Genomic DNA, 27413 nt, shown 5'->3' with positions numbered 1-27413 from the left:
AAGAGGAAAGGAAGCTAGGAATGGAAGCTAGGAATGGAACATATGCAGTTAGGAAAGGATAGGTGGGAAGGGAGCTAGGAAAGCAAAGGAGGGGAGGAAAGGAAGAAAAGGGATCAAGCAAAGCATGCTAGAATTTTTTTTAAAGGAAGATAGGAAAGAAGGAAATGGAGCTAGGATAGGAGGAAAGGAAAGGGAGTTAGGAAAGTGATCTTGGAATGTAAAGGAGGGGAAGAAAGAAAGATGCATGATTTTAGTGACAGGCCATGCTGAGCTGCAGCTATTTAGCCACATAGTGGCGCTACATTCACATTAAATCGTCTGTTTTGAATGAGTTTTCTAGTAACGACCAACCAACTCTATAATAATTACATTCCTTTGTTGCACAAGTTGTTGAAATAAAACCAATGACATAATATACCTAATCGTTAGCAAATACATTAATAACTGAATGTACTGTTAAAACAATGGCAATTTACTAATGTGTACAGCCAGCGCGGCACCATACCGCACAAGTGCACTCTTGACTAGGTTGATCACAACGCGCGACAGGCAAGAACCAGCTAGCTTGTCAGTGCAAGGCCTGGAAAATGGCTGCAGGATCTGGCGCGTCAAGCGGTCACGGTCCGCCTGCGGCCCTTGAGTCAACTTTGGACCGACGGTTTCAAGGAGTGTCGAACACAATGGAATCAATTCAAGGACTATCAAATTGGTGTATCGAGAACAAGAAATACCACAGTCTTATCGTGCGTTACTGGATGAAATGGTTGAGGAAATGTGAGTTGCTAATCTTAGCTAGCTAACGTTAGCTGGTTTGCCTGGCTAGCTTAGCCTACTTTAGCTAGATAACTGTTAGCTATTTGTTAGTTAACCCGGGTGCGCGCAAACTAGTACCCTGGAGCTTCTTAGCAAGCTAGGTAAATGCTGCCTTGCTACTAGGACTTGGAGTCCCAGCAAGACAATGCTGTCACTACAAGCTGTTGACATCTAACTAGCAAATGTTTGTTACAACGTATCTGGTCAGTTGTTGACAAACAATGGCTTTAGTGAACGAGTATTTTCCGCATAGATGTAACGTCAGTGCAAAGCTGTTCGCTATAAATCCTACCCTGGAATAGGTTCTCCTGTTCAGACTATCACATTCCTTGAAGCCATTGCCATCCCTGGTTTTTGTCTGGATGGAAGGATAGCTACCTTTCTCTGTTCTTAGTGGTCTTGATGGGATGAAATTAGAATGACAATCATCAGTTTGATTTAGAAGATGTGTCCAAAACAGTAAAATAATCAAGATACATGTTAGCCATTTCTCGAGCTAGTTAACTAGTTAGCCTAGCTACATGTTTATAAAAGTTACTAAGTGGTAACGTAACAAGTCGAACACTAGTTAACGATATTGATGTTATTGTTATTGTAACTCACTGTTTACTACATAGTAGTTATTACACACTAAACATAGGAATGTGTGAGGAGCAGACATGAGTAGGCTAACCTCTCATTTTGGGAGCTTCAGTTGTTGTAGGCCTATGGGGAGTGTATAATGCTTGTGTATAGTACTAGCAATTATTATTGCCAATAATTGAAGATGCCTGGATGTATTGTGTTCTCCCAGAAACTGAAACAAGCTGTGCTGCTGCTATAAAGCCCAAGTGAAGGTATCATAAAACCTAGCGGTCAAACAGGGAAATGTTTCAAATCGTTTTTTCCACCATTCATTTTTCCCATAGGGGATTTTAGAAACACTTAAAATAAGGACTGTGTTTCGTGTAGGGTTATCCTGGCGTAACGTTTTGATAAGCATGTAAATCTCTTGGACAAGGTGACATTTGTCAATATATTCTTCTCTATTTACTCTCTGATTTGAATAGCTAACTAACATTAAAGTAGACATAATGCAAAACTACAAGTCCCTGCAAGCTCATATCTAGCTAAATACATTTACCCAACTTATTCATTAGTAACTACATTTAGCTAGCATAAGATAGTTAATCGAGAGATTCGTAGCTTTGCCTCGATTCGGCAGTCTTGTCCATATCATGGCGTTTGGAGTTCTTTATGATAGCCACATCAGCAGCTAATTAGCGTTGCATTTTAGTGGGGTAAATGCAGGCAAATATATTGATAAAAGTCACCTTGTCCTAGAGAGATTTACACGGTTATCAAAACATCACGCTAGTGTAAGCCTACACGAAACATAGCCTTTATTTGAAGTGATTCTAAAATCCCCTATGGGAAAAATAAATGGTGAAAAAATGATTTGAAACATTTTTCTGTTTAACCGCTAGGTTTTATTGGATATTATGACTCATACTGTGGTATTATATATGTTTTCCTCTGCATTTTTGTTAATGAGCTTTGGTAGTCCGTATTGATAATTTCAATATGTGCTGTGTTTTAGAAACCATATGTGATTATTGTTGTAGTACTGCTAAAGTATGCCTAACTGTAAATTACTGTTTGATGCTGCTCATGTTTTAGTCCTTAAAGTGGCCAACAGCAGTTGCAACAATAACAAAGCGATCTCCATGCCTATGTTTCTGTAAAAAGCTGAGAGATGGGGCTGGAGAAATGTAACCACTATCAAATGCATAGACAAAGCTAAGGATGCAAATACTCACTATCCATGATATCAAAATTGTAGTTTCAACTACAGTACCAGTCAAAAGTTTGTACACACATACTCATTCAAGGGTTTTTCTTTATTTTCTACATTGTAGAATAATAGGGAAGACATCAAAACTATGAAATAACACATATGGCATCATGTAGTAACCAAAAAAGTGTTTAATAAATCAAAATATATAATATATTTGAGATTCTTCAAAGTAGCCACTATGACAGCTTTAAACACTCTTGGCATTCTCTAAACCAGTTTCATGAATAATGCTTTTCCAACAGTCTTGAAGGAGTTCCCACATATGCTGAGCACTTGTTGGCTGCTTTTCCTTCACCCTGCGGTCCAACTCATCCCAAACCATCTCAATTGGGTTGAGGTCTGGTGATTGTGGAGGCCAGGTCATCTGATGCAGCACTCCATCACTCTTCTTCTTGGTCAAATAGCCCTTACATGCTGACCACACCGCTCGCATGTGGGAGCGTTGCAACATAAATGTACACATACATGTTATTCAATCATTGCAACCAAACTGCTCGTGCGCCTCAGCGAGCATCTGCGTGGCCATGAGCTAAAATAGAAATTGGTTCTATTTGTGACGCTCAACACGCTGCAAGTCTGCCTCTCCCATCTCCTCATTGGTTTTTCGAAGCATATACCCACTTGGGAGATTGAAAAATGAACTGACGTCCACACTCCAGTCGGTTGTGGGAAAATAAGTTGGTAACACCGTAAAGTTGGTTGCGAACCGCCATATAAAGTCCAAAGAAGTAAAAAATAAGCCTGAGGAAGGAGGAGAGATGACATAACGGTAAACCAAATTCCTTTCTCATCTGTGGATTAATTGTCAGAGTAAAGGACTTTGTGTATTTCAGGTAAAATAACAACCCAATGTTTATATCCCAGGATAAATTAGCTAGCATCAGCAAGGTAGATAGCTAAATTGCCATGAATGTTTAATGCTTTTCGACCTGGCCCCAAATGAATATAATTGGTTCAGAGTTTGTTTTGATATTTCAAGCTGCGTGTCCTGATCGTGTCTGGTGTGTGATGGCGCACGCGTGCGTCAGGTTTGGTCAGCATGTTCTGTGGCGGACTGCAATAGCATCGAATAGTCCCCTCGATATGCAACTGTTCAGGGAAGTCAGGAACCAATACACGCAGTCAGTCAGGAAAGCTAAGGCCAGCTTCTTCAGGCAGAAGTTTGCATCCTGTAGCTCCAACTCCAAAAAGTTCTGGGACACTGTGAAGTCCATGGAGAACAAGAGCACCTGCTCCCAGCTGCCCACTGCACTGAGGCTAGGTAACACGGTCACCACCGATAAATCCATGATTATCGACAACTTCAACAAGCATTTCTCAACAGCTGGCCATGCCTTCCGCCTGGCTACTCCAACCTCGGCCAACAGCTCCGCCCCCGCCGCAGCTACTCGCCCAAGCCTCTCCAGGTTCTCCTTTACCCAAATCCAGATAGCAGATGTTCTGAAAGAGCTGCAAAACCTGGACCCGTACAAATCAGCTGGGCTTGACAATCTGGACCCTCTATTTCTGAAACTATCCGCTGCCATTGTCGCAACCCCTATTACCAGCCTGTTAAACCTCTCTTTCATATCGTCTGAGATCCCCAAGGATTGGAAAGCTGCCGCAGTCATCCCCCTCTTCAAAGGGGAGACACCCTGGACCCAAACTGTTACAGACCTATATCCATCCTGCCCTGCCTATCTAAGGTCTTCGAAAGCCAAGTCAACAAACAGGTCACTGACCATCTCGAATCCCACCGTACCTTCTCCGCTGTGCAATCTGGTTTCCGAGCCGGTCACGGGTGCACCTCAGCCACGCTCAAGGTACTAAATGATATCATAACCGCCATCGATAAAAGACAGTACTGTGCAGCCGTCTTCATCGACCTTGCCAAGGCTTTAGACTCTGTCAATCACCATATTCTTATCGGCAGACTCAGTAGCCTCGGTTTTTCGGATGACTGCCTTGCCTGGTTCACCAATTACTTTGCAGACAGAGTTCAGTGTGTCAAATCGGAGGGCATGCTGTCCGGTCCTCTGGCAGTCTCTATGGGGGTGCCACAGGGTTCAGTCCTCGGGCTGACTCTTTTCTCTGTATATATCAATGATGTTGCTCTTGCTGCGGGCGATTCCCTGATCCACCTCTACGCAGACGACACCATTCTATATACTTCCGGCCCGTCCTTGGACACTGTGCTATCTAACCTCCAAACGAGCGTCAATGCCATACAGCACTCCTTCCGTGGCCTCCAACTGCTTTTAAACGCTAGTAAAACCAAATGCATGCTTTTCAACTGTTCGCTGCCTGCACCCGCACGCCTGACCAGCATCACCACCCTGGATGGTTCCGACCTTGAATATGTTGACATCTATAAGTACCTAGGTGTCTGGCTAGACTGTAAACTCTCCTTCCAGACTCATATCAAACATCTCCAATCGAAAATCAAATCAAGAGTCGGCTTTCTATTCCACAACAAAGCCTCCTTCACTCACGCCGCCAAACTTACCCTAGTAAAACTGACTATCCTTACCGATCCTCGACTTCGGCGATGTCATCTACAAAATTGCTTCCAACACTCTACTCAGCAAACTGGATGCAGTTTATCGCAGTGCCATCCGTTTTGTCACTAAAGCACCTTATACCACCCACCACTGCGACTTGAATGCTCTAGTCGGCTGGCCCTCACTACATATTCGTCGCCAGACCCACTGGCTCCAGGTCATCTACAAGTCCATGCTAGGTAAAGCTCCGCCTTATCTCAGTTCACTGGTCACGATGGCAACACCCATCCGTAGCATGCGCTCCAGCAGGTGTATCTCACTGATCATCCCTAAAGCCAACACCTCATTTGGCCGCCTTTCGTTCCAGTTCTCTGCTGCCTGTGACTGGAACGAATTGCAAAAATCGCTGAAGTTGGAGACTTTTATCTCCCTCACCAACTTCAAACATCTGCTACCTGAGCAGCTAACCGATCGCTGCAGCTGTACATAGTCTATCGGTAAATAGCCCACCCATTTTTACCTACCTCATCCCCATACTGTTTTTATTTATTTACTTTTCTGCTCTTTTGCATCGATATCTCTACCTGTACATGACCATCTGATCATTTATCACTCCAGTGTTAATCTGCAAAATTGTAATTATTCGCCTACCTCCTCATGCCTTTTGCACACAATGTATATAGACTCCCTTTTTTTTCCTACTGTGTTATTGACTTGTTAATTGTTTACTCCATGTGTAACTCTGTGTTGTCTGTTCACACTGCTATGCTTTATCTTGGCCAGGTCGCAGTTGCAAATGAGAACTTGTTCTCAACTAGCCTACCTGGTTAAATAAAGGTGAAATATATATATATTTTTTTAAATGTTACACAGCCTGGAGGTGTGTTGGGTCATTGTCCTGTTGAAAAACAAATTAAAGTCCCCCTAAGCGCAAACCAGGTGGGATGGCATTCATTGCAGAATGCTGTGGTATCCATGCTCGTTAATTGAAATGCATTCCAGGTGACTACCTCATGAAGCTGTTTGAGGGAATGCCAAGAGTGTGCAAAGCTGTCATCAAGGTAAAGGATGGCTACTTAGAATCTCAAATATAAAATATAATTCAGATTTGTTCAACACTTTTTTTTGATTAATACATGATTCCATATGTGTTATTTCATAGTTGTGCTATCTTCACTATTATTCGACAATGTAGAAAATAGTAAAAATTAAGAAAAACCCTTGAATGAGTAGGCGTGTCCAAACCTTTGACTGGTACTGTATGTTTTGAAGATGTATAGTGTTTGTTTACATATATAAACATTGGAGCTTATATAGGTTATATTCTTCCAGAGTCAATGGATAGGCCTACATATCATGAATTTGTAAGTCCCAAAATGGATGTAACAACTGCAGATTGCCCTTTTTAAGGTAATTTTCTGTGAGTGGAAAATTCAGTGATTGTGGTGAAAGAGAGCGGGGAGTGAGAGTGAAAGGCTGGGGGGGGGGAAACAATGACACCTGATAATATTGAAATATGTTGTTGGTTGTGAAGGATCCAATGGATGGGTTGGGTCATTATGCTTCATATTTGTCCACATTACTGCACCTCTGTCAATGCTTATATGACTTCTATTCATGCACCGAACTGTAATACACATGCACTATGTTCAAGTATCACTGAAATTCAATGATTGAATTTTCAGTCAGGTGGCAGGCCTCGTGTTTGCAGTGTCAGATGTGACTTTCATTGCTGTGTAATAGCCTAATTAGGCTTATTCTGTGTACGTTGTTGTAAAACAAATGCTGATGGAACCTCAATCGACAGTGATGGGCTTTTATTACGCTGAGTGATCATCCATAGGCTACACTGAAGGGCCAAGCAACAGCTGAGATGTACTAAAGGTGTATTGCCATGCAGCTTGGTGAACGGGTCCATTTACATGATGCCTTTACAGAGCTAGTTTAGGAACAAGTAGTTGCTTTGGAGGCAGAGCTCTCTTGGGTTTTTCAGAAAACCATGCCTGTTTGCTGGTGCTCTAGTGTGAGCCCCTGCCTTTCAGCACCAGAAGCTGATGTAGGATATGCTTAAAAATGGTATGATGTAGGCCTTAAGTAGAGGTCAAACTATTATGATTTTTCAACGTCGATACCGATTATTGGAGGACCAAAGAAAGCCGATGCAGATTTTATATATATTTGTAATAATGACAATTACTGAATGAACACTTATTTTAACTTAATACATCAATAAAATCAATTTCGTAACAAATAATAAAACATGTTCAATTTGGTTTAAATAATGCAAAAACAAAGTGTTGGAGAAGAAAGTATAATTGCAATATGTGCCATGTAAAAAAGCTAACGTTTATGTTCCTTGCTCAGAACATATGAAAGCTTGTGGTTCCTGTAAACATGAGTCTTCAATATTCCCAGGTGAGAAGTTTTAGGTTGTAGTTATAGGAATTATAGGACTATATCTCTCTCTACCATTTGTATTTCATATACATTTGGCTATTGGATGTTCTTATAGGCACTATAGTATTGCCAGTGTAACAGTATAGCTTCCGTCCCTCTCCTCGCCCCTACCTGGGCTCGAACCAGGGACACATCGACAACAGCTATCCTCGAAGCATCGTTACCCATCGCTCCACAAAAGCCGCGGCAAGGGGAACAACTACTTCAAGGTCTCAGAGCGAGTGGCGTCACCGATTGAAACGCTATTAGCGCGCACCCCGCTAACTAGCTAGCTATTTCACATTGGTTACACCAGCCTAATCTCGGGAGTTGATAGGCTTAAAAGTCATAAACAGCTCAATGCTTGAAGCACAGCGAAGAGTTGCTGGCAAATGCACGAAAGTGCTGTTTGAATTAATGCTTACGAGCCTGCTGCTGCTTACCACCGCTCAGTCCAACTTCTCTATCAAATATCAAATCATAGACTTAATTATAACATAATAACACAAAGAAATTCGAGCCTTATAGGTCATGAAGGGCAAGTTTGTTTTTCATGGCCCATTTCCCCGGGTGGGTGAAGATTTCACTTAAGGACTGATGATCTAAAATGTACAAATTTCACCCACCTGGGGCACTGGGCCATGCAAAACGAACTTGCCCAATGTAGGCCTGAAACCTTCTTCGAGTTAGTGTCTGCCTTTTATGGTGTGACATCAGAATAACCGTCTTTATTATGTAGGCTAATGGTGGTTAACTGCCTACCTCTTTAGCCTATATGACTTTCGAACAACTGTGTTGGTGATGTTATAGTGCAGGGGTGTCAAACTCATTCCATGCAGGGCCTAGTGTTGGCAGGTTTTTGTTTTTTCCTTTCAATTAAGCCCTAGGCAACCAGCTATGGGGAGTTCTTTATTAATTAGTGACCTTAATTCATCAATCAAGTACAAGGGATGAGTGAAAACCCGCAGACATTATCTAGTTAAGCAAAGGTGTCATTTAGCTTGCTTCATCAGAGATTAGGCTTTTGGAAAGGGCTTGACATCGGCAAGTTTTCGCCCTGGTAAAGTTGTCAGTATGACTACTGTCATCACCACTAAACACTGAGTGTACAAAACATTAAGAACACCTGACAGATTGACCAGGCGAATTGAGTTGAAAGCTATGATCCCTTATTGATGTCACTTGTTAAATCCACTTCAATCAGTGGAGACAAAGGGGAGGAGACAACTTTTACAAAGGATTTTTTAAGCCTTGAGACAATTGAGACATGGATTGCGTATGTGTGCCATTCAATGGGTGAATCAATACTAGGAGGGTGTTTAATGTTTTGTATACTGTTTATCCCCTGAAAGTTAGCTAGTTAACTAGCTAGCCATATTGATGTGATCAGTTATTAGCTAGTTAGCCAATTTGACGTGGTCCATGAATCATATCTGTCAGCAGCAATCGTGATTAAACACTGTTGAAAAGGGGATAATGTTAGCTTACTTTGCTAGGTAGGCCGGCCTATGTTGGTTGGAGAAAAAAGTATGTTAGGTCTACTTACCACTATGTTTAGCCAACTGTACAAAGTTTCTACCGGTAGCTTGCAAATGCACTGTTAGCTGATAATGTTTCATCGGCAAATGCTTCTGCTGCTTGACAGGCAGAGCCCACAAAGGATGGGGAAATGAACCTAAACCACTCATACTTGTCTGGTATAGTTCACTTTTATATCACTCAAATATCCAATTAATTGTGGCCAATATTGAGAGATATTGTAAGGCTACTCTAACGTATCTGAAAGTACATGATCAATTGATGTTTACTGATCATGAAAAGCATGCAGTTACCTGCTGTTTAACTCTGATAGAGATAAATGTGCGCAATTGTTTTGCATGGAATAATCAGAAATGTGTAGTTCTGACTAAGCTCTTCAAGAGGTGATATTACAATAAATAAACAAATGTATTTATAAAGCCCATTTTACATCAGCCGATGTCACAAAGTGCTGTACAGAAACCCAGCCTAAAACCCCAAACATCAAGCAATGCAGGTGTAGAAGCACGGAGGCTCGGAAAAACTCCCTAGAAAGGCCAAAACCTAGGAAGAAACCTAGAGAGGAACCAGGCTATGAGGGGTGGCCAGTCCTCTTCTGGCTCTGCCGAGTGAAGATTATAACATTACATGGCCAAGATGTTCACAGATGACCAGCAGGGTCAGATAATAATAATCACAGTGGTTGTAGAGGGTGCAACAGGTCAGCACCTCAGGAGTAAATGTCAGTTGGCTTTTCATAGTTAACATCTATTTAACAATCCCTTAAATGGCATGCAGTTGTCAATGGTTTTAGCAAAGCTGGGGGTGTCCTTGCCCCCCAGCAGGCAAATCGAACTCTGCACCTTACTGTGACTTTTATTGATAATGACCTAGATGTTTTTTATTTTTATTCTTAAATGATTATTTAATAATTTTTTTAATATATATTTTTTTACCCCCTTTCCCCCCCAATTTGGTGGTATCCAATTGTTAGTAATTACTATCTTGTCTCATCGCTACAACTCCCGTACGGGCTCGGGAGAGACGAAGGTCGAAAGCCATGCATCCAAAACACAACCCAACCAAGCCACACTGCTTCTTAACACAGCGCGCCTCCAACCCGGAAGCCAGCCGCACCAATGTGTCGGAAGAAACACCGTGCACCTGGCTACCTTGGTTAGCGCGCACTGCACCCGGCCCGCCACAGGAGTCGCTGGTGCGTGATGAGACAAGGATATCCCTACCGGCCAAACCCTCCCTAACTCAATTGTGCATCGCACCACGGACCTCCCGGTTGCGGCCGGCTGCGACAGAGCCTGGGCGCGAACCCAGAGTCTCCCAGAGTCTCTGGTGGCACCCAGAGCGCCACCCGGGAGGCCGAGAATAACAATGTTGATGTCATAGTGGCTAATAGGGCTAGGAATTGCCAAGGACCTCATGATATGATATTATCACGATACTTAGGTGCCCATACGATATGTATTACAATTCTATATTTATTGCGATTCAAAACTGTGATTACATTGCGATTTCCATGGTCCAAACATATTGCTCACCATATGCTTGCTGCAGAGGGACAAGAGAGAGCATAAGTAAGCTAGTTTTGATCAGTCAATGGAAATGTGTCCTGAAAACAATTTGGCACCCTATTTCAAAATAAAATGGGGAACAAACTAAACTCAGCAAAAAAAGAAACATCCTCTCACTGTCAACTGCGTTTATTTTCCGCAAACTTAACATGTGTAAGTATTTGTATGAACATAACAAGATTCAACAACTGAGACCTAAACTGAACAAGTTCCACAGACATGTGACTAACAGAAATGGAATAATGTGTCCCTGAACAAAGGAGGGGTCAAAATCAAAAGTAACAGTCAGTATCTGGTGTGGCCACCAGCTGCATTAAGTACTGCAGTGCATCTCCTCCTCATGAACTGCACCAGATTTGCCAGTTCTTGCTGTGAGATGTTACCCCACTCTTTCACCAAGGCGCCTGCAAGTTCCCGGACATTTCTGGGGGGAATGGCCCTAGCCCTCACCCTCCGATACATCAGGTCCCAGACGTGCTCAATGGAATTGAGATCTGGGCTCTTTGCTGGCCATGGCAGAACACTGACATTCCTGTCTTGCAGGAAATCACACACAGAACGAGCAGTATGGCTGGTGGTATTGTCATGTTGGAGAGTCATGTCAGGATGAGCCTGCAGGAAGGGTACCACATGAGGGAGGAGGATGTCTTCCCTGTAACACACGACATTGAGATTGCCTGCAATGACAACAAGCTCAGTCCGATGATGCTGTGACACACCACTCCAGACCATGACGGACCCTCCGCCTCCAAATCGCTCCAGAGTACAGGCCTCGGTGTAATGCTCATTCCTTCTACGATAAATGCAAATCCGGTGAAGAGCACTTTTTGCCGCTTCTGTCTGGTCTGGCGACGGTGGGTTTGTGCCCATAGGCGACATTGTTGCCGTTGATGTCTGGTGAGGACCTGCCTTACAACAGGCCTACAAGCCCTCAGACCAGCATCTCTCAGCCTATTGTGGATAGTCTGAGCACTGATGGAGGGATTGTGCGTTCCTGGTGTAACTCAGGCAGTTGTTGTTGCCATCCTGTACCTGTCCCGCAGGTGTGATGTTCGGGTGTACCGATCCTGTGCAGGTGTTGTTACACATGGTCTGCCACTGCGAGGACGATCAGCTGTCCGTCTTGTCTCCCTGTAGTGCTGTCTTAGGCATCTCACAGTACGGACATTGCAATTTATTGCCCTGGCCACATCTGCAGTTAGGTGCAGGTACAGCTAACTAGTGCAAAATAACATTGTGAAATTGTCAAATATCATCAAAAATGTTTGATATATAACTATCAACCCCCCCCTCCTCCCCCTAAAGCCGGGCTGTATAATGTTACTGGACGGGCTCAAGCATCGTTGATCACCGGCTATTTTGTAAATGACATCGCCGAAGTCGAGGATTGGTAGGATGGTCAGTTTTACAAGGGTATGTTTGGCAGCATGAGTGAAGGATGCTTTGTTGCGAAATAAGAAGCCAATTCTAGATTTAACTTTGGATTGGAGATGTTTGATGTGGGTCTGGAAGGAGAGTTTACAGTCTAGCCAGACACCTAGGTATTTGTAGTTGTCCACGTATTCTAAGTCAGAGCCGTCCAGAGTAGTGATGTTGGACAGGCGGGCAGGTGCAGGCAGCAATCGGTTGAAGAGCATGCATTTAGTTTTACTTGTATTTAAGAGCAATTGGAGGCCATGGAAGGAGAGTTGTATGGCATTGAAGCTTGCCTGGAGGGTTGTTAACACAGTGTCCAAAGGCCAGAAGTATATAGAATGGTGTCGTCTGCGTAGAGGTGGATCAGAGACTCACCAGCAGCAAGAGCGACATCATTGATGTATACAGAGAAGAGAGTCGGTCCAAGAATTGAACCCTGTGTTACCCCCATAGAGACTGCCAGAGGTCCGGACAGCAGACCCTCCGATTTGGCAAACTGAACTCAATCAGAGAAGTAGTTAGTGAACCAGGCGAGGCAATCATTTGAGAAACCAAGGCTGTCGAGTCTGCCGATGAGGATGTGGTGATTGACAGAGTCGAAAGCCTTGGCCAGATCAATGAATACGGCTGCACAGTAATGTTTCTTATCGATGGCGGTTAAGATATCGTTTAGGGCCTTGAGCGTGGCTGAGGTGCACCCATGACCAGCTCTGAAACCAGATTGCATAGCAGAGAAGGTATGGTGAGATTCGAAATGGTCGGTAATCTGTTTGTTGACTTGGCTTTCGAAGACCTTAGAAAGGCAGGGTAGGATAGATATAGGTCTGTAGCAGTTTGGGTCAAGAGTGTCCCCCCCTTTGAAGAGGGGGATGACCGCAGCTGCTTTTCAATCTTTGGGAATCTCAGACGATACGGAAGAGAGGTTGAACAGGCTAGTAATAGGGGTGGTAACAATTTCGGCAGATAATTTTAGAAAGAAAGGGTCCAGATTGTCTAGCCCGGCTGATTTGTAGGGGTCCAGATTTTGCAGCTCTTTCAGAACATCAGCTGACTGGATTTGGGAGAAGGAGAAATGAGGAAGGCTTGGGCGAGTTGCTGTGGGGGGTGCAGTGCTGTTGACCGGGGTAGGGGTAGCCAGGTGGAAAGCATGGCCAGCCGTAGAAAAATGCTTGTTGAAATTCTCAATTATAGTGGATTTATCAGTGGTGACAGTGTTTCCTATCTTCAGTGCAGTGGGCAGCTGGGAGGAGGTGTTCTTATTCTCCATGGACTTTACAGTGTCCCAGAACTTTTTTGAGTTTGTGTTGCAGGAAGCAAATTTCTGCTTGAAAAGCTAGCCTTGGCTTTTCTAACTGCCTGTGTATAATGGTTTCTAGCTTCCCTGAACAGCTGCATATCACCGGGGCTGTTCGATGCTAATGCAGAACGCCATAGGATGTTTTTGTGTTGGTTAAGGGCAGTCAGGTCTGGGGAGAACCAAGGGCTATATCTGTTCCTGGTTCTAAATTTCTTGAATGGGGCATGCTTATTTAAGATGGTTAGGAAGGCATTTAAAAAAAATAACCAGGCATCCTCTACTGACGGGATGAGATCAATATCCTTCCAGGATACCCCGGCCAGGTCGATTAGAAAGGCCTGCTCGCTGAAGTGTTTCAGGGAGCGTTTGACAGTGATGAATGGAGGTCGTTTGACGGCTGACACATTACGGATGCAGGCAATGAGGCAGTGATCGCTGAGATCTTGGTTGAAGACAGCAGAGGTGTATTTAGAGGGCAAGTTGGTTAGGATGATATCTATGAGGGTGCCCGTGTTTAAGGCTTTGGGGAGGTACCTGGTAGGTTCATTGATAATTTGTGTGAGATTGAGTGCATCAATCTTAGGTTGTAGGATGGCTGGGGTGTTAAGCATGTTCCAGTTTAGGTCGCCTAGCAGCACGAGCTCTGAAGATAGATGGGGGGCAATCAGTTCACATATGGTGTCCAGAGCACAGCTGGGGGCAGAGGGTGGTCTATAGCAGGTGGCAACGGTGAGAGACTTGTTTTTAGAGAGGTGGATTTTTAAAAGTAGAAGTTCAAATTGTTTGGGTACAGACCTGGATAGTAGGACAGAACTCTGCAGTCTATCTTTGCAGTAGATTGCAACACCGCCCCCTTTGGCAGTTCTATCTTGTCTGAAAATGTTGTAGTTTGGGATGAAAATTTCAGAATTTTTGGTGGTCTTCCTAAGCCAGGATTCAGACACTGCTAGAACATCCGGGTTGGCAGAGTGTGCTAAAGCAGTGAATAAAACAAACTTAGGGGTGAGGCTTCTAATGTTAACATGCATGAAACCAAGGCTATTACGGTTACAGAAGTCATCAAAAGAGAGCGCCTGGTGAATAGGAGTGGAGCTAAGCACTGCAGGGCCTGGATTCACCTCTACATCGCCAGAGGAACAGAGGAGGAGTAGGATAAGGGTACGGCTAAAAGCAATAAGAATTGGTCGTCTAGAACATCTGGAACAGAGAGTAAATGGAGGTTTCTGGGGGTGATAAAATAGCTTCAAGGTATAATGTACAGACAAAGGTATGGTAGGATGTGAATACAGCGGAGGTAAACCTAGGTATTAAGTGATGATGAGAGAGATATTGTCTGTAGAAACATAATTGAAACCAGGAGATGTCATCGCATGTGTCGGTGGTGGAACTAATAGGTTGGATAAGGTATAGTGAGCAGGACTAGAGGCTCTAGAGTGAAATAAGCCAATAAACACTAACCAGAACAGCAATGGACAAGGCATATTAACATTAAGGAGAGGCATGCTTAGTCGAGTGATCAAAAGTGTCCAGTGAGTAGTGAGGTTGTTTGGGGTCACGTCGATTCAGACAGCTAGCCGGGCCATCGGTAGCAAGCTAGCATAGGATGGAGGTCTGTTTTTAGCCACCTCGTGCGTTTCCGTCGGTAGGATTAGTGGGGTTCCGCGTGGTAGAGGGGATCAATCCAATTCGCAAAAAAAAAAACAATAGATGTAGTTATAGAGGCCCAAGAAAGAAAAAAAAATATGTTTTTTTTCTTCGATAGGTCTATCCTGATAGCAGCCGATAAGACAGCTAACGATTAGCGGACCGTAGATGGGCGTTCGGGTAACGTCACGACGGAGGAGCCAGCCGGATAACTCCCTCGGGCAGATAACGTCGGTAGTCCAGTTGTGAAGGCCCGGTGGGGCTCCGCGTTGGCAGTTAAACGGGTCCGGATAGGTGATTGTAGCCCAGGAGTGACTGATGGAACTCTTCAGCTGTTCTGTTACCTAAATTTGTATGGCAATATGCAATGATTTTATGCAATGAAAATATTATTTCTAAATATTTAACTTTCACACATTAACAAGTCCAATACAGCAAATGAAAGATAAACATCTTGTTAATCTACGCACCATGTCCTATTTTTAAAATGTTTTACAGCGAAAACACAACATATTTATGTTAGACCACCACCAAATCCCCCCAAAAACACAGCCATTTTTCCCAGCCACAGATAGTCACAAAAGCAGAATTAAAGATAAAATGAATCACTGACCTTTGATAATCTTCATCAGATGACCCTCATATGACATCATGTTACACAATACATTTATGTTTAGTTCGATTATATGCATATTTATATCCACAAATCTCGGTTTACATTGACGCCATGTTCAGAAATGCCTCCAAAATATCCGGAGTAATTACAGAGAGCTACACCAGATAACAGAAATACTCATCATAAACTTTGACGAAAGATACATGTTTTACATATAATTAAAGATACACTGGTTCTTAATGCAACTGCTGTGTCAGATTGTTTTTAAACGTTACGAAAAAAGCCTACCATGCAATAATCTGAGATGGCGCTAAGACGTAAATATATTTCTCCGCCATGTTGGAGTCAACAGAAATACGAAATTACATCATAAATATTCCCTTACCTTTGATGATCTTTCATCAGAATGCAGTGCAAGAAGTCCTAGTTCCACAATAAATCGTTGTTTTGTTCCATAATGTCCATTACTAGTGTCCAATTAGCTGCATTTGCTACCACTTTCAGCTCACGTGCCCAAAAGTTGACGCTGGTCGGACAAAAACTTCAAAAAGATATATTCCAGGTCGAATAAACTGGTCAAACTAAGTAGAGAATCAATCTTCAGGATGTTATTTTCATATATATCCAATAACGTTCCAACCGGAGCATACGTTTTCATCTGCAGCCAAATGGAACGATGGTGATATCAACAGACAATTGCGCAACAGGGAAATTGCATTCTGCCAGAACAGTGACTCATTCCCCTCCCACTCGGTCAAAGTTCACACCAGAGGCTCCATTCCACGTTCTACTGAATGAGGACATCTAGTGGAAGGCGTAGGAAGTGCTAACAGATCCATATCTTGTTTGGAAGTGAAGAGGCGATGACTTAAAATTATTCAGAATTTCACTTCCTGTTTGGAAGATTGCCTGCCATATGAGTTCTGTTATACTCGCAGAAATAATTCAAACAGTTTTAGAAACTTCAGAGTGTTTTCTATCCAATAATACTAATAATCCAATAATACTAATCCGTCAAATCGGAGGGCCTGTTGTCCGGACCTCTGGCAGTCTATGGGGGTGCCACAGGGTTCAATTGTCGAGCCGACTCATTTCTCTGTATACATCAATGATGTCGCTTGCTGTTGCTGCTGGTGAGTCTCTGATCCACCTCTACGCAGACGACACCATTCTGTATACATCTGGCCCTTCTTTGGACATTGTGCTAACAAACCTCCAAACGAGCTTCGACGCCATACAACACTCCTTCCGTGGCCTCCAACTGCTTTTAAAGTCTAGTAAAACTAAGTGCATCCTCTTCAACCGATTGCTGCCCGCACCCTCCTGCCGACTAGCATCACTACTCTGGACGGTTCTGACCTAGAATATGTGGACAACTGCAAATACATAGGTGTCTGGGTAGACTGTAAACTCCTTCCAGACTCACAGTAAGCATCTCCAATCCAAAATAAAATCTAGAATCGGCTTCCTATTTCGCAAACAAAGCCTCCTTTACTCATGCTGCCAAACATACCCTCGTAAAACTGACTCTCCTGCCGATCCTGGACTTCCGCGATGTCATTTACAAAATAGCACCCAACACTCTACTCAGCAAACTGGATGTAGTCTATCACATTGCCATCCGTTTTGTCACCAAAGCCCCATATACTACCCACCACTGCGACCTGTATGCTCTCGTTGGCTGGCCATCACTACATATCCGTCGCGAAACTAACTGGCTCCACGTCATCTATAAATCTTTGCAATGTAAATCCCTGCCTTATCTCAGCTCACTGGTCACCATAGCAACACCAACCTGTAGCACACGCTGCAGCAGGTATATTTCACTGGTCATCCCCAAAGCCAACACTTCCTTTTCCCTGCTTTCCTTCCAGTACTCTGCTGCTAATGACTGGAACTAATTGCAAAAATCACTGAAGTTGGAGACTTATCTCCATCTCTAACTTTAAGCATCAGCTGTCAGAGCAGCTTACTGATCACTGTATCTTTAACTTGTCTAGGACTGGTACCCCCCGCAACAGCCAGTGAAAGTGCAGGGCGCCAAATTCAAAACAACAAAAATCTCATAATTAAAATTCCTCAAGCATACAAGTATTTTACACCATTTTAAAGATAAAAGTCTCGTTAATCCAGCCACGGTGTCTGACATCAAAAAGGATTTACAGCAACAGCACCACAAACGATCGTTAGGTCACCACCAAGCCACAGAAAAACACAGCCATTTTTTCCAGCCAAAGAGATCACTAACCTTTGATGATCTTCATCAGATGACACTCATCGGACTTCATGTTACAGAACACATGTATGTTTTAAAGTTCATATTTATATAAAAAAAATCGGAGTTTACATTGGTGCGTTACATTCAGTAGTTCTAAAAAATGTGGTGATATTGCAGAGAGCCACATCAATTTACAGAAATACTCATAATAAACATTGATAAAGATATGACTATTATACATGGAACTTTAGATAAACCTCTCCTTAATGCAACTGATGTGTCAGATTTCCAAAAAACTTTACGGAGAAAGCAAACCATGCAATAATCTGAGTACAGCCTTTAGACAACAAAGCAGCAAAAAAGATACCCGCCATATTGGGTAGTCAACATTACTCAGAAATAGCATTTTAAATATTCACTTACCTTTGAGGATCTTCATCAGAATGCACTCCCAGGAATCCCAGTTCCACCATAAATGTTTTGATTTGTTTGGACATAACTGATGGACATTATCAAATATCTTCTTTTGTTAGGGCGTTTGGTCAACAAATCCAAAAGCACGTTCAGGTCGCGCCGAACGTCGGTCGAAAAGTTCAAAAAGTTCCGTTACAGCCCGTAGAAACATGTCGACCTAAGTATGGAATCAATCTTTAGGATGTTTTTAACATAAAACTTCATTAATGTTCCAACCGGATGATTCCTTTGTCTGTACAAATGAAGTGGAACGTAGCTACCTTTCATGTGAGCGCGCCAGACCACTCACTCAAAGCGCCCTTTTGAGCCCCTCCTTTAGAGTTGAATCCTCAAAACAGGTTCTAAATACTGTTGACGTCTAGTGGAAGCCTTGGGAAGTGAAACATAACTAATATCACCCTGTATCTTCAATGGGGGCTGAGTTGAAAAACTACAAACCTCAGATTTCCCACTTCCTGGTTGGATTTGTCTCAGGTTTTCGCCTGCCATATGAGTTCTGTTATACTCACAGACATCATTCAAACAGTTTTAGAAACTTCCGAGTGTTTTCTATCCAATACTAATAATATGCATATATTAGCATCTGGGACAGAGTAGGAGGCCTTTCACTCTGGGCATGCTATTCATCCAAAAGTGAAAATGCTGCCCCCTATCCCAGAAGGTTAAACAGCACTTTTGTGCGTTTTGCCACCAGCTCTTTGCTGTGCTTCAAGCATTGCGCTGTTTATGACTTCAAGCCCATCAACTCCCAAGATTAGGCTGGTGTAACCAATGTGAAATGGCTAGCTAGTTAGCGGGGTGTGCGCTAATAGCGTTTCAAACGTCACTCGCTCTGAGACTTGGGGTAGTTATTCACTTGCTCTGCATGGGTAACGCTGCTTCGAGGGTGGCTGTTGTTGATGTGTTCCTGGTTCGAGCCCAGTTAGGGGCGAGGAGAGGGACGTAAGCTATACTGTTTCACTGGCAATACTATAGTGCCTATAAGAACATCCAATAGTCAAAGGTATATGAAATACAAATGGTATAGAGAGAAATAGTCCTATAATTCCTCTAATAACTACAACCTAAAACTTCTTACCTGGGAATACTGAAGACTCATGTTAAAAGGATCCACCAGCTTGCATATGTTCTGAGCAAGGAACTAAAAACGTTAGCTTTCTTACATGGCACATATTGCACATTTACTTTCTTTTCCAACACTTTGTTTTTGCATTATTTAAACCAAATTGAACATGTTTCGTTATTTATTTGAGGCTAAATTGATATTATTGATGTATTATATTAAGTTAAAATAAGTGTTCATTTAATCATATAATCACATAATCATCTGCACATCTATCACTCCAGTATTAATGCCAAATTGTAATTACTTTGCACGTATGGCCTATTTATTGCATACCTCCCTACTCTTCTACATTTGCACACACTGTACATAGATTTTTCTATTTTTATTTTCTATGGTGTTATTGACTGTACGTTTGTACCTCTGTGTTGTTGTTTTTGTCGCACTGCTTTGCTTTATCTTGGCCAGGTTATAAATGAGAACTTGTTCTCAACTGGCCTACCTGGTTAAATAAAGGTGAAATAAAAAAACACTTATGGATATTGGATGGCTAATTGCTGTTCCAATTGTGGAAGCAACATTATAGATCTAAATTATGTTCGTGGAGTTTTAGGTTATAGCTAGCTTATGTAGTTAACTAGTTAGCTTGTTTGACTAACATTAGTTAGCCAACGTACCTTACTTGCAGTTTCTCAGGCAGAAGCACTCCGGTGATTCATGTGAATTGTGTTATGCTCTGCAGGGCTTCTGTATTGCCTGCTGGTCCCTGGCGTGCCGTTTCTCATGTAGGTGCATTCTGAAGCGATTCAAATTAATTGTGTTTCACGCCGCAGAGCGTCTGTATCGAGCACTGGTCACTGGCACACTGTGTTTCTTGAGTTGCAGGCTGCCTGCCACAGCTCACAGAGCTAAATAACCTTCAGAACTGTGTTGAACCCAGACAGATTATATATTTACCAATAAAAGCGAATGTGCTAGTTACAGAACTTTATTAAAACTATGTTTGGAAGAAATAGGATGCTTTTTTTTGTGTGGCAGCAATGATTGTCTGCCGTTGCGCATCGCCACACTTAAATGAATGCAGAGGAAACATCGCCTTGACTCATTCCACATTTTGTTGTTACAGCCTGAATTAAACATGTATTAAATATATGTTTTCCTCTCACCCATCTACACACATTACCCCATAATGACAAAGTGAAAACATGTTTTTTTTTCGGGTCTTGCCATAGATTTACATGTAGATTTAAGTCAAAGCTGTAACTAGGCCACTCAAGAACATTAACTGTCTTTTTCATAAGCAACTCCAGTGTAGATTTGGCCTTTTGTTTTAGATTATTGTCCTGCTGAAAGGTGAATTAATCTACCAGTGTCTGGTGGAAAGCAGACTGAACCAGGTTTTGATCTTGCATGTGCTTAGCACCATTGTGTTTCTTTTTTGTCCAGGAAAACTCAACATACCCATAACATGATGCAGCCACCACTATGCTTGAAATTATGGAGCGTGGTACTCAGTAATGTGTTGGATTGGATTTGCCCCAAACATAACACTTTGTATTCAGGAGTTAATTGCTTTACCACATTTTTTGCAATTAGAACTTTAGCGCTTGTTGCAAACAGGATGCATGCTCTGGAATATTTGTATCCTGTACAGTCTTCCTTCTTTTTACTCTGTCGATTAGGCTAGTATTGTGGATTAACTAGAATGTTGTTGATCCATTCTCAGTTTTCTCCTATCACAGCCATTGAACTCTGTTTTAAAGTCACCATTGGCCTCATGGTGAAATCTCTGAGCGGTTTCCTTCTTCTCCGGCAACTCCGTTAGGAAGGACGCCTGTCTCCTTGTGACTGGGTTCATTGATACACCATTCAAATTGTAATTAATAACTTCACTGTGCTCAAAGGGATATTCAATGTCTTTTTTTTACCCATCTGCCAATAGGTGCCCTTCTTTGTGAGGCATTGGAAAACCTCCCTGGTTGGTCTTTGTGGTTGAATCTGTGTTTGAAATGTACTCATCGACTCAGGGAACTTACAGCTAATTGTATGTTTGGGGTACAGAGATAAGGTAGTAATTAAAAAATTATGTTAAACCCTATTGTTGCACACAGAGTGAGGTCATGCAACTTATTATATGACTTGTTAAGCACATTGTTACCCCTGAATTTATTTAGGCTTGCCATAACAAAGGGCGTTGAATACTTATTGACCCAAGACATTTCAACTTTTAATTTTGTATTAATTTGAAAAAAATGTAGAACAATATCATTGCACTTTGACATTAATGGGGTATTGTGTGTAGGCCAGTGACGACAAAATCTAAATGTAATCCATTTCAAATTCAGGCTGTGATGGAACAAAATTTGGAGAAAGTCCAGGGATATGAATACTGTCTGAAGGCACTGTAGGTCCATTATATTTTTTTTACCAAATACTTTATATTTGGTTGTAGTCATTTATGTTTAACTGAAAGCATTTTTTCATCCCAATTTTTTTTAAATATTGTTTTTAGTTTGGACTTTGGTGTCCCGAAAAAATGCTTAGGCGGCCCGTCCAAGGGTTTCTATGGCAGAAATCATCATGTCACCCCCCCCCAAATGTTAACCTCACTTGTTATTGTAACTTTCTCACTCATCAATATTCAGGATTCATTCAGGATTATCTGTAATCACGGTAGCATCCCCATTAATGTAAAAGTGTTTGGAAACATATTCTATTCATATTTACATTGTATAATTTCATATCCAAAGTGCTGGAGTACAGAGCCAATACATAAAAAAATGGGTCACTGTCCCAATACTTTTTAAGCTAACTGTAGTTGTTCAACCGCTTTGGGGTCGGATTTGAATAATAGCGTGGCTAAATGTCATGGTAGCCTATTAAATGCTGCTTTGTTTAGAACGCAGGTGAAATCTTTGAAAACTATTTTTTGGGGAGATGGCTTGCAGATATTTGAAAGCTAATGGGACCCTTGAATAAATGTAATCTTGGTTCTTTTGTAAATCAAATTTGGTTTGGATTTGTCTGGTATTTGCAGTGCTTTGTCTTGGTATTATATAGAACCATAACAGTATCGGTGACAATGATGCCGTCATCACCTGCTAAAGGTATTGAGACATTGGGGTTAGTTTGACAACGAGGGGAAAGCAGGGAAAATAAGGGAAAATATATCATTTTTAAATGTAGAGCCTACTTGGCCTTGGGTAAAGCTTTGTGTCACAGCCTTTGAAAGTGGAACAGCCCAGGCTCTAGGCCAGGGTATTTTGGACCCGGTGCAAGGCTTTCGGCCTGCATCTGTTAAACCACCCAAAACATGGTTTCAATCAGTGCAGGACAGGATGAAGAGTAGCCTAGTTTGTATGAAATGCAGGCAAGTTAGCCTTAGGTTACGAGAAGGCAATGTACAGGTAACTACCAAAATAAAGCAAACACTTGAGTAAATGAGGGATACAAAGTATATTGAAAGCAGGTGGGGTCCATGGTTTAGGTCCAGTCAACGCCTTAGAGGGCAAGGTAAACACCAATAAATACGCAGCCATTCTGAGTGACCGCCTTCAACCTATGGTGAAGCATTTCTATCCTGATGGGAGTGGTCTCTTCCAGGATGACAATGCCCTCATCCACAGGGCACGAGTGGTCACTGAATGATTTGATGCGCATGAAAACGATGTAAACCATATGCCATGGCTGTCTGTCACTGGAGCTCAACACAATTGAACACTTACGGAAGATTCAGGAGTGGTGGCTGAGACAGTGTTTTCCATCACTATCAACAAGACACCAAATTATAAAATTGATTGTGAAGGAATGGTGTCGCATCCCTCCAATAGAGTTCCAGACACTTGTTGAATCTAAGACAAGACTCATTAAAGCTGTTATGGTGGCTCGTGGTGGCCCAACGCCCTATTAAGACACTGGTGTTACCTTTTATTTTGGCAGTTACCTATATAAACCTAATGCTGTAGTAGTGTCAGTGTCGGGTACTGAAAGGCTAGACAAATAGGATGTTGTATGGTATTTGTGTGTGTAACACTTGGCATGGTCAATTTTTGTACAGTTCCGCCACTTAAGTTTTCAATTCAACTATTCTCTCTCTCCCTCCTTTTTCCTGCTCCTTTCTCCTGGCAGCTGAGGCTTCTCACCGTCTCAATTTGTTCTACCTCGCCAACGATGTCATTCAGAACTGTAAGAGGAAAAATGCCATTGTCTACCGTACTGCCTTCGCCGACGTGCTCCCTGAGGCCTTCCAGCTGGTCAAGTGAGTAAATCACACACTGTTTGTGGCCTCTAGATGCTGATCATGGGTCGGTTTAACATTTCCCCCCACTAATGGTTAAGTTTAGGATTGGGGGAGGGTGAACAGATCATAGATCTGTACCTATGGGGAAACTTCACCCTGGAGTAAACCACACGGCCAGGGTCAGAGCTAACGTCTACAATACTTTTGTTTATTCACCATACGAGTCAATGACTGTCCCAAATGGCATCCTATTCCTGTTCCCTTTATAGTTCACTACTTTTGACCTGCGCCAATGGAGCTCTGGTCAAAAGTAGTGCACGATACACTCAGTGGCCAGTTTATTAGGTACAACCCGCTCATGAAATGTATCGTTCCTACAGACAGTGAGTCACGTGGCCATGACTTGCTATATAAATCAGGCATCGAGGCATTCAGTTACAGTTAGATTGAATGTTAGATTGGGCAAAATGAGGGGGAAAAGGAGATCTCAACTTCAAATTCCTGGCAGTGCTGTGGGTATGGTAGGGAAGACAGAGCATGGAGTTCACAAGCAACAATGAAGCCCTGAACAGGTTACAGGAGACCTTTCCAGTTGAAAAGGCTACATACACTAGGCTACATGCAGTGATACCCAAGACCAGCATATCGTAAATTGAGACTTTTCCCCCCTCCCCCAAATACAATCTAGACTCTACGGTCAAAAGTAACTGTTTACCTCTAAGAAGTAATGCTACAATTAGCCGATGCCAATGAGATACATGGACACAGGACCTCCCGGGTGGCGCAGTGGTCTAAGACAGTGCTAGCTGTACCACCACATATTCTGGGTTCAAGCCCAGGCTCTGTCGCAGCCAGCCGCGCCCGGGAGGTCCATGGGGCGACGCACAATTGGCCCAGTGTCGTCCGGGTTTGGCCGGCAGGGATATCCTTGTCTCATCGCACTAGCGACTCCTGTGGCGGGCCGGGCGCAGTGCACGCTGACCAGGTCGCCAGGTGTACGGTGTTTCCTCCGACACATTGGTGCGGCTGGCTTCCGGATTGAATGTGTCAAGAAGCAGTGCGGCTAGGTTGGGTTGGGTTGGGTTGTGTTTCGGGCTCTCGACATGGCTCTCGACCTTCGCCTCTCCCGAGTCTGTACGGGAGTTAGTCTTGTCTCATCGCTGCAACTACTACCAATTGGGGAGAAATTGGGGAGAAAATAGGGGTAAAAAAAAGAAGAGATACATGGACACTGAAAATGCAATATAAAAGAGGAATGTTTGTCAATAATTATTCTATGGATGTGTTTGAGTGTGTGGGTGCATGTGTCTGTGCATATCAAATCAAATCAAAATCAAATCAAATCAAATTTTATTTGTCACATACACATGGTTAGCAGATGTTAATGCGAGTGTAGCGAAATGCTTGTGCTTCTAGTTCCGACAATGCAGTAATAACGAGCAAGTAATCTAACTAACAATTCCAAAAAAAACTACTGTCATACACAGTGTAAGGGGATAAAGAATATGTACATAAGGATATATGAATGAATGATGGTACAGAGCAGCATAGGCAAGATACAGTAGATGATATCGAGTACAGTATATACATATGAGATAAGTATGTAAACCAAGTGGCATAGTTAAAGTGGCTAGTGATACATGTATTACATAAGGATGCAGTCGATGATATAGAGTACAGTATCAACGTATGCATATGAGATGAACAATGTAGGGTAAGTAACATTATATAAGGTAGCATTGTTTAAAGTGGCTAGTGATATATTTACATCATTTCCCATCGATTCCCATGATTAAAGTGGCTGGAGTAGAGTCAGTGTCATTGACAGTGTGTTGGCAGTAGCCACTCAATGTTAGTGGTGGCTGTTTAACAGTCTGATGGCCTTGAGATAGAAGCTGTTTTTCAGTCTCTCGGTCCCAGCTTTGATGCACCTGTACTGACCTCGCCTTCTGGATGGCAGCGGGGTGAACAGGCAGTGGCTCGGGTGGTTGATGTCCTTGATGATCTTTATGGCCTTCCTGTAGCATCGGGTGGTGTAGGTGTCCTGGAGGGCAGGTAGTTTGCCCCCGGTGATGCGTTGTGCAGACCTCACTACCCTCTGGAGAGCCTTACGGTTGAGGGCGGTGCAGTTGCCATACCAGGCGGTGATACAGCCCGCCAGGATGCTCTCGACTGTGCATCTGTAGAAGTTTGTGAGTGCTTTTGGTGACAAGCCGAATTTCTTCAGCCTCCTGAGGTTGAAGAGGCGCTGCTGCGCCTTCCTCACGATGTTGTCTGTGTGAGTGGACCAATTCAGTTTGTCTGTGATGTGTATGCCGAGGAACTTAAAACTTGCTACCCTCTCCACTACTGTTCCATCGATGTGGATGGGGGTGTTCCCTCTGCTGTTTCCTGAAGTCCACAATCATCTCCTTAGTTTTGTTGACGTTGAGTGTGAGGTTATTTTCCTGACACCACACTCCGAGGGCCCTCACCTCCTCCCTGTAGGCCGTCTCGTCGTTGTTGGTAATCAAGCCTACCACTGTTGTGTCGTCCGCAAACTTGATGATTGAGTTGGAGGCGTGCATGGCCACGCAGTCGTGGGTGAACAGGGAGTACAGGAGAGGGCTCAGAACACACCCTTGTGGGGCCCCAGTGTTGAGGATCAGTGGGGAGGAGATGTTGTTGCCTACCCTCACCACCTGGGGGCGGCCCGTCAGGAAGTCCAGTACCCAGTTGCACAGGGCGGGGTCGAGACCCAGGGTCTCGAGCTTGATGACGAGCTTGGAGGGTACTATGGTGTTGAATGCCGAGCTGTAGTCGATGAACAGCATTCTCACATAGGTATTCCTCTTGTCCAGATGGGTTAGGGCAGTGTGCAGTGTGGTTGAGATTGCATCGTCTGTGGACCTATTTGGGCGGTAAGCAAATTGGAGTGGGTCAAGGGTGTCAGGTAGGGTGGAGGTGATATGGTCCTTGACTAGTCTCTCAAAGCACTTCATGATGACGGATGTGAGTGCTACGGGCGGTAGTCGTTTAGCTCAGTTACCTTAGCTTTCTTGGGAACAGGAACAATGGTGGCCCTCTTGAAGCATGTGGGAACAGCAGACTGGTATAGGGATTGATTGAATATGTCCGTAAACACACCGGCCAGCTGGTCTGCGCATGCTCTGAGGGCGCGGCTGGGATGCCGTCTGGGCCTGCAGCCTTGCGAGGGTTAACACGTTTAAATGTCTTACTCACTTCGGCTGCAGTGAAGGAGAGACCGCATGTTTCCGTTGCAGGCCGTGTCAGTGGCACTGTATTGTCCTCAAAGCGGGCAAAAAAGTTATTTAGTCTGCCTGGGAGCAAGACATCCTGGTCCGTGACTGGGCTGGGTTTCTTCCTGTAGTCCGTGATTGACTGTAGACCCTGCCACATACCTCTTGTGTCTGAGCCGTTGAATTGAGATTCTACTTTGTCTCTGTACTGGCGCTTAGCTTGTTTGATAGCCTTGCGGAGGGAATAGCTGCACTGTTTGTAATTCAGCCATGTTACCAGACACCTTGCCCTGATTAAAAGCAGTGGTTCGTGCCTTCAGTTTCACACGAATGCTGCCATCAATCCACGGTTTCTGGTTAGGGAATGTTTTAATCGTTGCTATGGGAACGACATCTTCAACGCACGTTCTAATGAACTCGCACACCGAATCAGCGTATTCGTCAATGTTGTTGTCTGACGCAATACGAAACATCTCCCAGTCCACGTGATGGAAGCAGTCTTGGAGTGTGGAGTCAGCTTGGTCGGACCAGCG

The 27413-nt window shown here is 43.3% G+C and overlaps 1 protein-coding gene across 3 annotated transcripts in view; it reads left to right on the top strand.

Annotated features, from left to right (window-relative positions):
• The first annotated feature begins 384 nt into the window (after positions 1–384).
• Positions 385–27413, top strand: part of LOC112266645 (regulation of nuclear pre-mRNA domain-containing protein 2) — a 61741-nt gene continuing 34712 nt past the window's right edge. For all 3 annotated transcript variants that reach the window (XR_002955974.2, XR_002955973.2, XM_024444310.2), the window contains exons 1-2: positions 385–774; positions 23530–23659. Coding sequence is in view for 1 of the 3 variants with exons in the window: in XM_024444310.2 (XP_024300078.1) it covers positions 588–774; positions 23530–23659 (317 nt within the window). In the remaining 2 variants the exon portion in view is untranslated. The remainder of the gene's footprint in view (positions 775–23529; positions 23660–27413) is intronic.

The sequence above is a fragment of the Oncorhynchus tshawytscha genome, linkage group LG13 (assembly GCF_018296145.1).
Source record: "Oncorhynchus tshawytscha isolate Ot180627B linkage group LG13, Otsh_v2.0, whole genome shotgun sequence".
Classification (NCBI taxonomy): Eukaryota; Metazoa; Chordata; class Actinopteri; order Salmoniformes; family Salmonidae; genus Oncorhynchus; species Oncorhynchus tshawytscha.
Note: the sequence above shows the minus strand (reverse complement) of the source record. Positions and strands in the feature narration are given on the sequence as shown.